The sequence below is a fragment of the Cupressus sempervirens genome, chromosome 8 (genome assembly GCF_028749045.1).
Source record: "Cupressus sempervirens isolate cs-2001-9-10 chromosome 8, ASM2874904v1, whole genome shotgun sequence".
NCBI lineage: Eukaryota > Viridiplantae > Streptophyta > Pinopsida > Cupressales > Cupressaceae > Cupressus > Cupressus sempervirens.
In genome coordinates this window covers 426,015,235-426,033,694 of record NC_143125.1, presented here as the reverse complement: position 1 = coordinate 426,033,694, position 18,460 = coordinate 426,015,235, and the positions used below count along the sequence as shown (strand labels likewise).

Here is an 18,460-nt window from a genome sequence, read left to right as displayed (position 1 = left end):
TAAACAATTTCAACAATTTAGACGCAATGGAACAATTATATGAACGCAATTATAAACTAGTCTAGGATGCACTTTAACTCCTGTGATATGGAGACAAATTATACATAAAACATAAATACGGAAACAATTAAATATTTCACAATATCTATGTTTATCAAGTTTTAAATGCAATAATGACCCAGTCCACTTATCGAATATTAAAATGTTCATAAAAATTAATAAAATATTTATAAAGGACAACTTAATAATACTTTAAACCTTAATGCAAATAAATAAAATAGATACGCTTATAAATTGTGCCGGAAATAAAAATTGCACATAGAGACACTCCTTAAGGATGATCCAATAATTCAAATCCACTAGCTTCATTCAATTGCTCATTCCTTTACCAATGAAAAATATAATATATCAAAGTGTGAATAGAATATGTAAATTTTTTAATATGAATATGAATTGTGTCGTTTTTTATTTTACATTATATATTTATAGAGACTGAAGGGTGTCGGTTGGTTTTCCAAGCATCACACCTTTTCAAAACAAATAACTGACCATTTATAGTGGTAATAGAACTTTAATAATATTTAATTTTGTCTAACATAACCGGTGGTATATACAAAAAAATTTCATCTCCATCGCACATACTCCTATTTCCGGCACACGTCTATACTCAGGCTTCCAAGTAACTCCCCGTGTGTTTATTCATACCTGCGAGAGACACAAAGCATCATTAGATACAGATCATCAAATAATGATAGGTATAAAACCCTGCTTGGGAAGCTTCTACACAGTATGAAGACTTTCAGAATTTCTTTGGGAGTATTTGCTTGTTGCACTGAATTATTCTTTCACGGATATATGCATAGGTATCTTTCTCGCCGTATAGAAATACATAGCCCTGCCTTCCTGAGCACTATCTTGCCCCCATAGCAGGCGTTTCTGAAATTGATGGAATGATGGTTATCTAGAAGGTCATTCAACCCCTTATGAAAGGCTTGAGGATTTGAAATCGATGGAATCTGTGAGACACGTGATTCATGCATCACAGCCATTTGCAATCTACATGCACGCTAATGGCCTTCACCACTCGTATCCTTTATTGTTGTGTGTTGGAGCATAATTTTTGTCTCATTCCAAAATCGGGCAAAGCCCTCCTTTATGTATATTACTGGACTCACCGTGTGAACAAGATACCAAGAAAGGCAGAAGTCCAGAAAATTCATAATATTCTGAATAATGAAACTGTGTATCATAGGACAGAAGATATCCTACAGCCTCTGCGGTTGATACTCATCACAATCTCAAAGATGATATGCCAACTTATTGCTACTGTGGATGCTAATGCTTTGTCAGATTCATATATTACAATGCTTTCTCTTCAATTTACCATATGCAATGATAGAGGTTCGAATGATAACTCTTCAGACGGGAAAAATAAAAATGAGTCTAGGATGAGTACAGGATAACTGTCAACATCTCTAAAGTGCACTCTGTGTAATTATACACTCATATATAACAGGCTGTGTGATGTAAATTTCTTTGTTTCATCCAAGTTTGAATGTCTCTGTAGGTTATATCCCCATCAGCCAAAAACTCTCTACCAGAATGCAAATGAATTGGCTGTTACAAATGCCTGCTGTGCACTTGCTGCTGTCTTGGATAGTCTCATTATTCTGGTCATTCCTATTCTTTCATAGGTTTGTCTTTGACCTCAAAAGGCATCTGCAGTTTCTATAATTCTGGTTTAACACATTAGGCAAATTCTGACCTTCCACAATGCTGCTAAATAAAATCATTGAATATTTTACTACTGGAAGAATCATCGAATATATCAACAATCAGAAACTGCTTGAGACTTTCAAGATAGTCAAATAAATGCCCCCGCTGCCTTTTCCGTTTATAGAGTTGCTGTTCATATTAGGTGGCTAATCTGGAACTCTGTCTAATATTAATAACTTATTTTCCTTGCACACTGTTGCTTCATCAAGACATAAAAAAGGACCTATTCCATTAGGAATCTCCAACATAATCTCTAAAATGGAGGCAAAAATTTTGGGCTCCATCACGACCCACAATAGATCTTAATACAGTTAACTGTGTTATATACACTGGTTGATTAAATTGAAGTTGTTAAAACAGTAGGATCTGTTGTATCATGAAATATGCCCAATAACAATTAATAATGTAGACAGTAAACACTCTTAAAATAAATATGCAAACTGTTTCTCTAAATGACAAAACAGAAAACTAAGGAATAGTTTGCCAAAAAGGGATTAGGTTGCTACAGTTATATTAGAACTCGGTTTTAAATCTTCAAGCCTGTTGGAATAAGGTGATGTGTCCCAGTTCTCATAATTGATATCTTAGAAGGAACAAATCAAAACCAAATTTCGAAAACCAACCAGAGATTGAGCAGTTTGGAACTTTTGAAGGAAAGATGGGAGATAGGGACATACATATCAGTAGAGATCTTTCTGGGATGATAAATATGACGATCCAGTCACACCAACAAATGGCACACATGTTCACTGAACTGATTCAAAACAATAATGGGTATATAGGGCTAAATGTAAACTATGGTAATAATGGTCAAGAGTTGGACAAATAATAGCAATGGACAGCAGAGAACTTCTAGCTCTACAGTCAACTCAAGGCCACTGATGCCAACTTTTAACCAAGTGGAAACTCCTCCAGCTAATAAATGAAGCAATCGAACGAGAATATCATAGGTAGATTGAGGAGGCTTTGGTGCTGAATTTCAGCTTGAAATACCTTTTCTGGAGCACCTAGCTTTCAAACGAAGAAATAGAACAGGAAGAGGATGAGATGGTAGACTTCAAAATCAAGAATTGCACAAAAAGGTTGGTAAATTAACCACTCCTTATTATGATGGTTCAAATAAAGTTAACTGCAAGATCATGCGTTCGAATATTAGGTACCTATTTTCATTGAAACCCATCTCTAAAGATGAAGCTATTAAATATGCAACCTTTCATTTATAGGGTAGTGCTCATGAATGGTGGTCCCATAGGCCGATTACTCTAGGCCATGATTACATTGTGGCATATGCAGAATGTACAGAAAGGTTTATTGACAAGTTTGATAAAAAAATTCATTCTTACACTTTAAAGAAAGGACTAAGCTAAAATAATGGTGCTCAGTGGACTCATACATTGCAGATTTTTGGAAACTTTAAGTGATGGTGATTGACATATCAGAAAGAAGATTGGTTGTTTTCTTTGTTGATAGCTTTGAGGGGTCTATCTTGCAGCGAGCAACTAAAAGAGCTATGGCTATGGAAACTTCTATAGAAGTGAGTTTTTTTCAAGAAGTTTTGACAACCCAAAATTTTTTGATTAGAAACACTTTCAGAAAGATTCAAATCAACAAAAGAAGATACTACCTAGACTTGATGATTGACTCAATGGCCTTAGGAAAAATAGTTGTGTTTCCAATGTAGAGAACCGTGGGTTCCAACTTATGAGAGTGCAATAAAGGCCAAAGTAAAACAAATTGAGCACTTTACAGGCCCTGAACTTGGTTCAGAAAAGTCAGACCGGTAACTTGATTCCAAACAAAGTGAACAAGAAACTTCATTACGAGAATTTGAAAAAGAACAAAAAGTGATAGTGTCCTAGCTCAATTATCTAGCTTGTAGAAATAAGATCTTTTAGAGTTAGAAGAGTCTTGTGTGGGCAACAAATAGTCACTCTCATTTACATAGTTGCAAGACATAATTTTATTGATGAGAGTGTTGTGGCAAGAACAGCATTGAAAACATAACATTTTGAAGGCTTTAATAAGGTAATGGTTTCATTCTCACTTGTACATGGAAGATACTAAATTTATGTATTTGGCCAAGATAGTATGAGTTGAGGGATGATTTTTATGTTGTGAGTATTGTTGATAATTCATAGTTCAAAATTTCGGCAATATATTGCCAATATTGTGGTATTTCGCAAGTCAAAGTGTCGGCCGATTTTATTACACCAAAAACCAGCAGCGATATATGGGAATACATCGCAGTGGATATTAATGAATATACTGCAGTAAATGCCAAAAACCGTTGTGAAAAAAGTTGAAAAGTCGTTGCAGGCAGAGGACATTTTATCGCGACTGATACCCATTTCTCTCCATCGAAACCCTGCAAATACATTCGACTACCATTTGTCTCCAGGTATGAGAAAAAGACTTCAACATATCATTCGATTTCGGCACTCTGACTATATTATTAGACTTAGGCACTTTGATTATATTAGACTTATAACGCATTGGACTCCCATTTAGATATAATTTTACAATTAAATCTTATTGTAATACTATTTACTAATTTAGTAATTTGCTGTAATTCAAATTAGTATTTTCAATTTACTACAATATTAAATTACTAATGATGTTTAATTTTACTTTTTTAACTTTGACAGACTCATAATTAATTGATTTAATATTTATAATACATTTTAATAGATTTTAGTAGATTTATAATATGTATTAATAGATTTATAACAGTATCTTAATAAATTTCTAAAATATTAAATTTGATTTATTGTAAATTTAGACACTATGTAATTGTAATTGGTGGTTGTATATTATATTAAAATATTGTGAAGTTAGATGCTTTATACAAATTTGGTGTATATATGTGTTTTTAAGAATATTTTAAGAAATTGTATATTTTGAAATGTTTGATAAAAGTGCCATATCTTGCCGAGTTTTTCATTGGTTTTTTGCCAATTCCGAGATTTTCAAAAATTTTGAGCCGGCCAAGATATTGCCGAAACCAAAATTTTAAACTATGGTTGATATAGATGTAGTGCTTGGTATTCAACGATAATATTCTATTGGTGAGTTCAGCACACGTCTAATGGTGGACCAAAGGTATTCTTCCAAAGGATGGAGAGATTGATTAGACTTGACCAAGTATAGTCAGTGGCTAAATGTGTTATTTTGCCTTCAGATTTGGGATAGACGAAGAATACTTATCATCCAAATGTTGATATGTTGGTTGCTAAATTCAAGTTCCTCAGCAATGTTCCACATGGGAAACCTCTAGATAGGGGTGTTGTATATATTATAGAACTTGAGGGAGGTAAACCAATTGTTACTACTCCCTATAGACACTAGAAGCAACAAAAGGATGAAATTTGTTGGAGATGGAATATGCAAGGCCAAATAAGAGCCCTTTTGCCGCTTCATTGTTTTTGGTTAAAAAGAAGGATGGAACAATGCAAATGTGCATTGATTGTAGGGCATCAAACAAGAAAACCGTCAAAACTGGATATCCAATCCCACACATTGATGAATTGATTGATGGTGTACATGGTGTTTGTTATTTTTCCAAGATTGATTTGAGATTAGGCTACTAGTAGATTAGAGTTCATGAGGAAGATGTTGATAAAACTACCTTTTGTGGTGATTTTGGACACTTAGTTTTTAGTTGTGCCCTAGCTACTTTTCAGATTTGTATGAACAAGGTGTTCAATAAGAAGTTCTATTAGTTTGTTCTTATATTTTTTTATGATATCTTGATTTATATTAAGACTTGGGAGGAGCATATGAGGCACTCAGAAGTACTAAGTATCCTTGAGAGGTAATCTTTGTTTTCAAAAGAATCAAAATGTGAATTGGATTTGTAACAAACGATTTTTCATAACAAAAACAAAGACAATTTACAAAGAGATTTTCCCAACAATTATTGAACAGATAACCGAATTCCTTTTCTATGGACATTAACTGTTTTAGCTATTAATGATTAACTAAAATAACCATGTTCAACTGAGATAACTATATCAATGATCAATTGAAATACCTAGATTAACGATTAATGAAAAATAACAGTATCAATGATAAACTGAAATAACTAGAATAACAATTAATTGAAATAACTATATTAATGATCAATTGAAATAATGATTAACTGAAATAGCTATATCAAGGATCAGTTTAACTGACTTTAACTATAACTATATTAACGGTTAATAATCTTTTTTAACATACAAGTAAAGTAAATGCTTAACATGGAAAGAAGAAAAAGAAAACATACAAGTATTATCCGGTGAGTCTTTAGTTGGCTGCGCAAGCCTTGGCTTTTGGTAAGAGGAGAAGCATTGACTTAGACTTAACCTCCCAACCTCGGACCATACTCATCCCCACACAATCCATTGAATTAGAAAAGCCCTCCCTACCTTGGGATCGGGCTTGGAATACTCTTAGTCTAGCCACCTGAGCATTCTGGTGTTTAGAATGTTCGCACAATTATGGATGGACATGTTTGGAGAACTGACACCACTGACATGAAGTGATCATAAATGACAAACATGCCTTTAAATGACCTTGGTCAAGGTTTTTTTGATGGGTTCAATGACCTGATCACTACCACTTGACTTGACAACAAGGAAACAACAATAGGTACAATCATGAGCTATTAATTAAAATTATTTTATCATATCTGATTTCAGTTCCGTATCATTGCAGATTTCATCTCACCTCTTCACCTTTTCCATGGCTATATAGCTGGTGAGTCCTAGGTGCTTGAAAATTCAGAGCAATCAGCTTTGTCCATTGATTCTCAATATAATATATGTTTTTCAGCTTATCGCAAACTGTGACTTGAAAGAATATGTTCGTTAAGACTAGCAGAAACATCATTGATTTTGATTTCCAAATGGTATATTTAAATCATGATTTTATTGCACTTAAATAACTCTTTCTCAAGAGGTTCTATCTAATGATTTTTAAGATGATTACAACTACAATGTAGCTGTTATGGAAATCAGAAACCTTTAGCAATTGATAAGAAAATATACAACAATGCTTGGAACATGATTGATTACGTAACCTGTGACAATTTTGGAAATAAAAGAAAGTATGAGCCTAGCTGGCCGCTATGATTCAGCCCCTCCACAAATGTTCTTCAGGCGCAAAAATCCAGTGTAAAACTGTATCACATCTTCTGCGAACAAGACTATTACAAGACAAAAAAGGTTGGTAATGCTATGGAGGCAGTGATTTCGAATGATATTAGTAGGATATCAGGTGGTGAATGGAAGTCAGAAAATGAGAGAGGGAGTCGGATTGTAGAAAGGAAGTCGGATGCTTGGAAAGATATAAAAGTCGGACGCCTGGAAAGATATAAAAGTCAGACAGTTGGAAAGATATAAAAGCCGGGTGCTTGAAAGAATAGATGTCTTACCCTCTCACTCTTGACTTCTTAAATAAAAGGGTAACGCGACTCCTTGGCTTCCAAGAAGTCGTAACATAAAGAAATATCTTGGCTCTTAAACGCCAATTAAAAATGCCAAGTGTTCAATCGGTTTTAACCAAGAAAAATAATAAAAGGTTGGAAGAAAATTTGAAGGTTATAAATCGAAAAATATTATGGTTCATATCTATGTATACATAGATATATTAATGAGGTGGCATGTATTTATTATAAAAATAATAATATTATGGTGTCACTTTATATTTATATCTGTACGTACATAGGTATATATATTAAAATAATATGGTGAAAGATCATTCAAAATCTTTTGAGGTACATATTATATTTTAATTAAATTATTTTATGTTTTAAATTATTTATTTAATAGCTCATGTGGGTCCTTCAATTGTATCCTGAAGTTCAAGTTGCTAGGTTCTTACCAAATCAATTTAAGGTCATACCTATCAATCCTGATGACTGGACTAAGCTAGTATCCCATTCCGTTGATCCTATTTAGCAATGCTTCCCCCCTTCATGTTCTCCTGCAATCACCCGTGAAATACTTCCACAATAATAACAAGTTCCAAAATAATTTTCATATAAATATTTAAAAGAATTTTATTATTAAACATAATTCCAAAATCAGGCAACTGCTAAACATCACATGACAAATAATGGATAATGACCATCTTAATTAACAGTTAATACAATGGATATAAATAACTACCTACTTCACATGATTATGAAAGAAAAATCTGTTCTATCTAACGGCTATGAGCAAATTTAAAATTAGATCAAAATTTGGGATGTAACAGGGTTAACGATACTTATTTAGCTTGCTCAAATAATCAGGTCTAAAGGTGTTAGTGTCGATCTTGAGAAAATTGGAGCAGTCATTGTTTAACAATACTTATGAGAAATTGGAGCAGTCATACCTTAAGGGGCTTTTTAGGATGCGTGGTCTCTATAAAAGATTTAAGAACAGGTTTTCACAGGTTGCTGCTCCACTTATTGATTTTGACAAAGAAAGGGGGTTTTGTATTATCTGATTCAGCACATAAATGTTTTTATCATTTTAAAGCAATTAATGAGTACATATTATGTGTTATTCATGATTTCACCAATCCTTTTGAGCTTGAATGTGATGCATCTGGTGAAGGAATAGATGATGTTTTAATGTAGAAGAAATATATTATTGCTTATGAAAGTAGGAAATTGAGAGGACAAATTTTCTTTTTTTTCAATATACGACAAGGAAATGCTGGCAATAATGCATGCATTAGCCAAATACAATCCTCATCTTATGGGAAGTGAATGCATAGTTAAAATTAATCATACCATCCTTAAATATTTTCAGAATCAACAAGACTTGAGTGAGGCCAATAGAAGTGGATAAGTAAACTACAAGCTTCTGATTTTGAAATAGCCCATGTCAAAGGAAAAAGAACATAGTGGCGGACCTTATTTGTGTTCCTTGGTTGAAATTATAGCAGATTGGAAGGAGTTAATATTAGCTGAATATGCAAAAGATTGGGCTTCCTACATTTTGGGGGGTACTACACATTATGATGGATAGACTGAACAGAATGAACTCGTTATTTATAAAGGAAGAATATATCTACTGCCCAATTCTCAATTCAAAATGGTAGTCATAAGGTCTTTTCATGACACTGCAATGGCTAGTCATTCCGGTCTTTCTGAAACTTATAACCAAATTAGTGAGAGGTTTAGTTGGAAAGGACTTCAAAATATATGGAAATAAACCAATCATTCAGGTAAGATCAGGAAGGGGAGATTATAATATGGGAGTTAAAAGAAACTGAGTGAAATGAGGAACATCTAAAGAGCTGAAGTGAAAGACTTTTGGACAGCGATTACCAAAATTGTTCTTCTTATTGTGCTACTGCTGGGTAATATTATTTTACTTTATTAAACTTCAATTTTTTTTTCAATATACTTTAAAGTGCAGTCTCACACTTTTAAACACATATAAACATACTATGCGCTGACTTCTGTTCCATTTAGATTGCACCATTGGACTTACTCCTCTTGCCACTAGATGTTTTAACTTTTTATTATTGTTTGAATGCCCCACTTTGATAGCAATACAAAACCCAAATATATAAAAATATGTTTTTGGTTTCATGTTAAAACAGGTTTTGAAGGGACCCTAAACCCCATACAAAGAACATCATGAAATAAGTATTCAGTCCATAGTATCAAAGTAGCAAATCAAACCAGGTTTTACAAGGACTTGGAACCTCAGCAAATAAAACATTAGAACACATATCAAATCCCACAAAAAGAGTACCAGAAAATTGTTTGGAAACAATAGGGACCAGTAGACACAACTAGGACTAGAAACTAGAACCAACAACTAGAAACCAGGTGACTAGGAGTTGAAACCAAAGTAACGAGACTCAAACCTGGCTCAGACTTTGCAAGGATAACTCGACTCGTGACCCGGCTCAGACTGGCTTGTGACTCAACAAAGTGATAAAACCCTTGAAATTTAGAGATTTTTTTGGATTTAAATTAATTCCATGCACCCATTATTGAATAAAGAATAAAGACACAATAACATCATAAAATAGAAGGTAATTTGATCACATACATAACATACATTGATTACATAACTACAAAGGCAAAACAATTAAAAAATCAGTCAAGTCAGATGAGTCAGCCGAGTTACCTAGGCGAGTCAGCCGAGTTGGGTGAGTCAGCTTAGTTGACTCACGAGCTAGGGTCATGGATCATTTTGACCTGACTGAGGTAACTTGACTCGCTGACTCGGATGACTTGCCTGACTCACAATGAGTCTCATTATTATGGTTGAAACTGAAAATGCCGAAAAAAGAGCAAAGAGCTATACTAGCTTATACTACCTCTTTCTTTCACTGCCTTAGCCATATTCTTACCAAGGCTGGCCACTTCTTCAATTGATTCCTTTGTAATCGAGCTATGAGCCACCTCAATTGCCTTCTTTGTACTCAGCCTGGTATGCTTGCTTGAACCTCCACTTAAAGAAATTGCAACAGGGAACACATTTTCCTACACACTTCTCTTGTCCAGACTAGTAGCAGTAGCACAAAGACTGAAGTCACCATGCTCATATTGTGCTCACTATTTTTATCAAGTTGGCGAAGTTTGGCCTCATAATCCAAAAGTTTACCTTGTACGTCTCCAACCTTAGCTTCCAGCTCCATCCTTTTGATTTTCTCTATGTCTAGGCTCGCTTGTAGATCCTTGACCATTCTCTTCAAAGAGTTCACCTTGTTGTACATCTAGGTATCAACCATGAGAGAAATATTAGCCTGCATTTCAGCTTTATAAAGGTTTCCGTTGCAAGCATCCCCAACTACTTCATCAGGTTCATCGATTACATAGTTACCTTGCTCTGGGCCTTGCACTGTATTAATTTCTTCCATCCTGATGTCATTTGGAACTGTAGACAAATCATTTTCCTCCACCACATGCACACCTTCATCCGACTCAACAATAGTTTGTTTCTCATATATAAAAATATGTTAATGCAAGAGGCTTCTGTTCAGCCCATAGGTGAATAGGAAGTAAACATATAACTTAACAAAGTAAAGTATTTTTCATTCATCAAATGCTTCCGTACAAAGTAAGAATATTCAATACCAACCTAATGCCAATTACATAAGTGTATGCCACATTCATAACATCTAACATGGTGCCAATGAAGCGACACAGTCGCGCCTGTGCCCATAATCATCTAACTACCCAGTTTGCCGGACAAAAGGTGAATGGTGTAGCTAACGACAACGGTGCCAAATTTTCAGCCCGTAGGTGAACATGAAGTAAACATATAACTTAACAAAGTAAAGTATTGTTCATTCATCAAATGCTTCCATACAAAGTAATAATATTCAATACCAACCTGATGCCAATTACATAAGTGTATGCCATATTTATAACATCCGACATGGTGCCAATGAAGCGACACAGCCGTGCTCGTACCCATAACAATCTAACTACCTAGTGCGTCGGACAACAACTTCTTTAGATACCTATGCCCCTTGTTGTTATGCCCTTTAAAATCCTCTCAAGGTTTTTAATAAGAAATATACTAGAAACATGTTTTGGGCATTCAAATTCCATTCATATCAGGAAGTATTCCTATGTTTCTATCAAACCATTTTCTCAATTCAAACAATCTCTTTAAAACAATTAGGGGTATTGTCATCTTGTGTATTAGCCTTCTAGAATGTTTTAAATCATTAAGTTTCATTAAGAATTGAACAAGATACTATGGTTATAGTAACATCTCAAACTGTGACAACAAATCGCCTCATTGTAACTAATAAAGCTCTTTTACCCTAATCTAGTTTAGATGCCTCTCTTGGGGATGTAATGTTTCTTAATGCTGCTATTTTACCTTGCCCCTATTATAACCTTCTATGCACAAAATTCTGTTTGATCTTAAATTTTACAAATAATAGGCTAATGCCTGCAAACAAATCAACCAGTGGTACTTCTGTTAATTGGGGCATCACAAAACTGAAGTTACCCTTGACAATTACTACATTTGCAAACCTCCTTCGCCAAAGGCTTTTCTCTTTTCTATCACTTGCATTGACACCAAATTTTAAAACAATTTAGGCAAACATATCAAAATTATTTTATTCAAACTTGTATGGCTATTTATAGAAATACCAGCGCAAATTTGGGATACACACTGGGCCCGAAACCCATGAGTACTCGGTGCGAGGATGTCCTTGGGATGGGTGATTGGGCACTGCCGCCCAAGTGTCACCACATCACGGCCATATACTCGTTGTTGCACCGCTTGGGTGCATGAGTACTATGGGCACTTGGGTATTTGGGTACTTTTGTGCTTGGGTTCTTCATCCTTTCTGTTAAGAGGAACAAACTTACCTCTAGAGAGTGGAGAAGCTACTTGTTGTACAGATTGTCTTGCCTATGATTGATGGCAAGACACACGTGTACAGCCAGAGCATCCATCTCATATTGATGGGGATGAGATTGTAGCATAAATAGTTGTATGGTTGTTAGGTGTTCCTTTTGGTGAACTTGAGCGAGAGGAGTCGAGTAGCTCTAGTGATGAGGACTTTGGCTTGGGGGATGATTAGAGGCTTCCCATCACTACATTGTCATCTTGATATGATTTTTTACTTATTTTGATATTGATCATGATTCATATCATGCATGATGCTACTCACTGTAATCATCTTTATGAAATATTTGATATTTGATAGAACTAATATATATTCTACTTGGTGATAATTTGGATTTCTATTTGAATCTTGATTTATGAATGTCTTTGAAATAAAAAGAAACCAAAAACAAGGGGGTTGGCCCTTACAACCAAAAAGCTAGTAATCAACACATTACCAATACCAACACATTACCAGCAGAGGCCAACAAAGAACCTTAATAGAAAGAACTAAAGTTCCACTAAGCCACAGTTAGCCATATGCATGTTACCAACCACCATAATAATATGAACAAAACCACCTAAACTATAGAAGCTGTCCAATAAGTCTATCATACTACGAGAGTTCATCATAAAAACTGTTGACGTAACCATGCCAACCAAAGTCTGAGCAACAGTTGAAAACCAACAAAACCAGAACCAACATATAAACATAAACTTTTGGATCCGAGGATCCCCAAAACTAGAAAACTTAATTAACAGTTTTCTCCTTTCCCTTCGCAGCGAGCAGAATCCATGTCCAGTCATCTGCAAGGGATTTAAATAGGAGCTTATGATCCTCCATATTCATTCTAGTGTCCTCCTTCTCCTGAGCTAGCAGTTGAAGGGTAGTGGCAGTAGTGTGGGTGACCTTAAGGTCAAATTTAGAGAAGGGGAAGAACCCTTCCTCTAAAGACTTAACCCTCATTTCCAATTTGGCATACGCTTTCAATTGCTCCTCCGTCTCTTCCTTATTATCCGCTTCCACCGTTTTAGCTTCCACTTTAGCATTTTGTGCCTGGTTATCATCTTGCAAAACCCTAGGGTTAGTAAAAACCTTAAGTTTATCTTTGGTCGGGGAGGATGATGTGATGGGAAAAGTGTCCACTTTTCTGCTATCCTCAGAGAAGGTAATGGGCTGAAGAGTAAAGCTGGCAGAAACATGGGTAGTCTCAGTGTTAGCAGCATTGCCAGTTGCCACATGAGTGTTATCTGCATACAACTGGGCATTTCCAACAGAATTGTCCACCGAGTTAACACTTTTTTCTACCTCCATTCCTTCCTCACCTTTGGAATCCTCCTCCTCCCCATTTTCTTCATTATTTTCATCTCTCTCTTCTTTAGCTTCCTGAACCTTGAACTTGTCGGATTTTTGTTTGTGTCTTGCCTGGGGTTGGGCAATTCTCCTAGACCTTCTCCTCACCTTTCCCTCAGTCTCCTCCTCCGAGTCCTCTTCCACCAGTACAAGTTTGTCCATTTTAATTTTTTCACTACCCTTTTGTTCCCCAGGTGTATCAGGTTTTTTCTTTTTCTTATTTTCACAGCTAGGGGAGGGTTGCGAGGTATGAATTTTTGTTCCAGTACTGGTGCTCGGGGGTGAATTTTGACGGTGGCACTGGTTGTCAACCACCCTAGGGGGGCAAAGAGCAAGGTGGAATTGGTATAAGCGAAAGATAAGGCCTTGGTGTATAATGGTAAAATTTTGCCCTTTATTTCTTTTTTCCCTAACATCACTGACCATATCTTCAAGAGAATGTAGCAGAAAAAATGGGATAGAAATGAAATCCCTAATCCTGAAATGATTCAACAAAGGGAAGTGATAGTAGAAGCAAACATCAGGTATTTCATAAGAAATAGGCACACATCATCCCATGGCGCTGGCAGTTTGTCCCTCTTAAATCCTCCTCTATAGCGCACTAGTTCCTCACCGTTCGCAAAAAAACTATTCTTACTGGCCTCGTTCGCAGTTTTAGTAACCTTCTTCCATTTCTTTCCACTCATTGAAAGGCCCGTAGCCATGGCTATCACCTCCTCATTCACTTGAAAAGTGATTCCATTAATGGTGACCTTGTGGTTGTTCCACCCATTGAAAAACTGAAGAGCAAAATTCTCATCATACCTCGCCATTGACTGCATGTAGGGCAAAAAGCCCCCCTCCTTCAACAAAAACCAAGTGGCCGTCCTATCTTTGAAGTTCTCCATTTTTGTGGGCTCCAGCCTATTCAAGTCCCCTCCCATATCTAACCTGCCAATTTCCCGTTCCCCCACTTCAGTAATGCGCATCTGAACCTCTTTGTTTGCGAAAGAACTGCACCTACAATCGACCCTGAGTCTTTCAACAATAAGCAGAGAAGTTTTACATTCCTGTGCTTGATACAATTCAAAATCCCAGTCGAATTCATTATGGGATTCGTGATAGTATGGTATCATAATTTTAGCACCCCAAAAATCTCTAACAATTTGATAAATGATATCGTTCGTACTTTTAAATGGGGATAAATTTGAAATCCGCGATGTGTTACAATGATGATGAATTCCTCTTAATTTGCATTCACTCATATTTCCATTAGTATGGCCATGTCTCCTCATTTCCTTAAAACCTTTCTTAATTTTAGCACACTTCGACTCATACATGCCAAATTTGGCACCAGTATTAAATAATAAAGACATTATTACATAATACTCCCTCTACTTTCCTTGCTTATCAAGGATTTAAAATCTTTATTAATATTCTCCATATTCCTCCAGCACGTGAATGCCGTAGATTTAAACCCCATGGTAGCTGCCGCGTTAGCCACCTTATTTCCTTCCCTGTAGATGTGCTTCAAGTGGACTGTTTCCATCCCATTTAAAATATGCTTGATATCCATACTTATAGTCTTGATATTCCAACTTGGTTGGGACACCCCATAAGCTAGGTCAATGATTAATTTGGAGTCCTCTTCTATTGTTACTTCCTTAATTTGCATTTCACAAATTGGCTGCAGCCCCTAGAACAAAGCCATTGCCTCAGCTAAATTATTACTTCCATTTCCCACCTCGCTAGTATAGACTAACAACACATCACCCTTCCTGTCTCACAACACACCACCTACCACTCCAACACCTCCTCTAGAATGTGTAAGGGAAGGTGGTTTCCATCTCGTTTGCTATTTCCTCAGTATTTTTAAGTTGTCAAAGAGGGAAAAAATTCTCATGACAACCCCATTCTTCTGTATTTCTCAGTTCCACATCTATAAAGTCCATTCGGCTCATAAAATCATTTAGATCTTGCAAGCATCCTAAGCAATCCCTGTTTCTACCCAACTTCTCTAAGTGGTATAGGGGAGAATTACAGTCATCCATACACAACAATTGCTTATCCTTCATAGTTACTATAACCCTAGCTAATTTATCATATTTTTCCTTCCTCCCTAGCATGTTATTAGAGGCATAACTAATCAGTCCTCAGCTATGAATACTAGATTGGAAATCAGTTATTATGGAATTTCTATCCTTCCAAACCTCAACTCCCATCATAGAGTTCGGGTTCCACATAGTAGCAATCCCCCCCGAGGCTCCATCAGCTTCCATATGCATGTAAGCAACACTAGGCCAAACATGACAAACCATTTAATCAAAATTGGTACTAGACATTTTAATTTCTTGTATTAGAAGTTAGAACACAGTCAACTTTTTCCTGACAAGTACATTGTTTCAGAGCATATTGTTTCTGGGGGTTATTCAACCCCCTTAAATTCCAATAGAGGAAATTCATTTCTTACCTCTAGTAATAGTCTCCAGTGTAAGTTGCTTACCATTGGCCACATCCTTTGCTGCTTGTTTTTTCCTAGTTGCTCTGCTAGACAGCCTTCCAGCAGTCCCACAAGCGCCCACATCTGGCTTTTTACCCCCCTCCTTTTCTTTTTCTGGACCTCCCATTCCCCATTTTCCTCTTCCTGTGGTGAGTTAGGACTATGTTCCTTATCTGCCTTATCAATGCTTGCCATGACTTTAGCTGCAATCTTCGCTGGGGATGCCTTAACCATTTTTAAGGGGGTACAAACTTTTACTTGAGAATCACATTCTGTGGCCATAAGACCCTGCAGGCTATCACCTCCCCGATTTGCTGGTGAGCTAGGAATAGGATGGCAAACCTCTATTTCACCTTCCTCCAACAACTCACCTTCCTTAAGTCCCTCATGGGTGAACTCAATAGTTCCTCTAATTCCCTTTTAAAGGGATATTCCTCCAATTTCTTCTTGTCCTCCAAGGCTTCCCCTTCCCCAGTTGCATTATGCTCTATGCGTGGGGTGGAAAGCATGGGGTTAACCTCCCTTGTTTGTGTTACAACATTCTCCACCTCTTGCCTTGGGGCCTCCAAAGGTTCCCCTATAGTTTCCATAACAATCCCTGGCGTACTCTCCTTCTGTTTGTCCTTTTGCATTTGAGCCTTGCAATCCACAATAAGGTGTCCAAACTGGCCACATTTCTAGTGGAACAAGCCCACATTCTCATATTCAATGGGCTGGACTTTCTCTCCCCATTTGGTCTTAAGTGTAACCACAGTTGGGAGTGCACGATTCAATGCAACATTCACATAGAACCTTGCATAAACCATACGTGATTTTTGCATAGTTACCTTATCCACTGTGACAAAGTGACCAAAATAATTCCCCACCCATCTTAGGATCATTTCATCCCAAAATTTAAAGGGCAGACCAGGTAATCTAACCTAGACTGGGGCCAATTTACTTAGCTCAGCACTAGCATCAAAACCCGGATGCCACTTTGTCAAAGCAAGAGAATGCTTCCCATAATACCAAGTACCTGAGAGAATAAGATTGGTATCTTCCTCCGAAGTAAATTTGAAACAAAAGAGGCCACTCGTCATAGCAAAAACCTCCACACTACCTCTAACTTTCCATTTCTGACTTCCCATTTTTGAACCATCTCAATAGTTGGTCTGAAAGCAACAAATCTGCCAACAACACAAAGTTCGAGACCAGAAGTCACACTGTCCATCAAACTGTCAGGGAGGGAGATCACCGGACCATCAAAACCACGGGCAATCTTGGGATCCTCTGAATGGGCCTTAGTCCCCTCCGAATGGGCATTAGTCCCTGAGGATCCCACAAGCACATTTTTCCAACCTGTCAGGGACCCATTAGCCATCATCTGATTGCCCTCTGGAGGACCACAAGTAGGGCCACCACTGCCCAAGACAATAGTGTTGGTAGAAGACATCCCAAGATCCCCCATGGACCCACAACCATCCCTCGTGTCCTCCAAGTCCTTGCATAGCGCAAGCACCATTTGCAAGTCCGGGTAAGGAGATGAATCTAGGGGCTCAGGGCCTGCCATAGATTCAGAATTCAAATTCAAAGTTGAGCGGCAAGTTGCAGGGCAGCAAGGAGACTTTTAAATGCTACTAGAATACAATAGCACAATTGTTATTCTACCCATGTTGATTTATGAATGTTACTATTGGGTTTGTATTATGTTTCTATGTTGAATGTTCAATAGTTCTTGTTCATGTTACAATTTTTCTATGTGCAAGTATTTCAATTTGGTATGTTATACTGGCACACAATTTTATAACTAGCATTTCATGTTCTATATGTACAGTATGCAACACCCTTTCCCCCCTATAATATAAACCCCAACACCAACTTGCAGTTTGAATGGATCCTTGATTAAAAATTTTTGGCTACCCACTCACTGGGGAATCATGGTCAATTAACATGTATATTGATATTCCTTTCTTATTATGTTTCAGTACATTTTATTGGTAGTTTACTAGATTATTTTTGGAATGTTTAAATTTCTGTTTTGGAGGTTAGATCCAACATGTAGAATGTAAATGAACTAGTTTGATTTTGTGTGTGTTTGGCATCAACATTTCAGATCACACTCCGTGATCCATCATCAGGAAGTGAGAGTGCAAGAATAGTAATGATGGATCATGGAGTGTGATCCAAAACATTGATGCTAAAAACACACAATTGAATCCAGAAAGAAATCGATATTTTCTAATGGATTGTGGAAATCTGATAATGTTAGGTTGATTTTGACAAAAAAGTAATTTTCACTGCTTGTTAAGACTTTCTAATGTATTATTATTTCCATATGCAGGCAACTGTTGTATTCCTAGTCACAATCCATGTATATGCCAATGAAAAGAGTGAAATGGAAGAGCTCTCCATGGTAGCCCTATCAGGATGCATCTGGCTGCAAGCTTTTGTTATTGCTTTAGAGACGAAGTAATTCTTATCTTGAATTGTACAATAATACACATCTCTTACTACTATAGATGATAGAGG

General features: G+C 36.6%; 1 protein-coding gene across 4 annotated transcripts in view; it reads left to right on the top strand.

Annotated features, from left to right (window-relative positions):
- ALA2 (aminophospholipid ATPase 2) overlaps positions 1–18,460 on the top strand; it is a 274,747-nt gene that overhangs the window by 255,224 nt on the left and 1,063 nt on the right. For all 4 annotated transcript variants that reach the window (XM_089797980.1, XM_089797978.1, XM_089797979.1 and 1 more), the window contains one exon: positions 18,273–18,400. In XM_089797980.1, the coding sequence (XP_089654106.1) occupies positions 18,273–18,400 (128 nt within the window). The remainder of the gene's footprint in view (positions 1–18,272; positions 18,401–18,460) is intronic.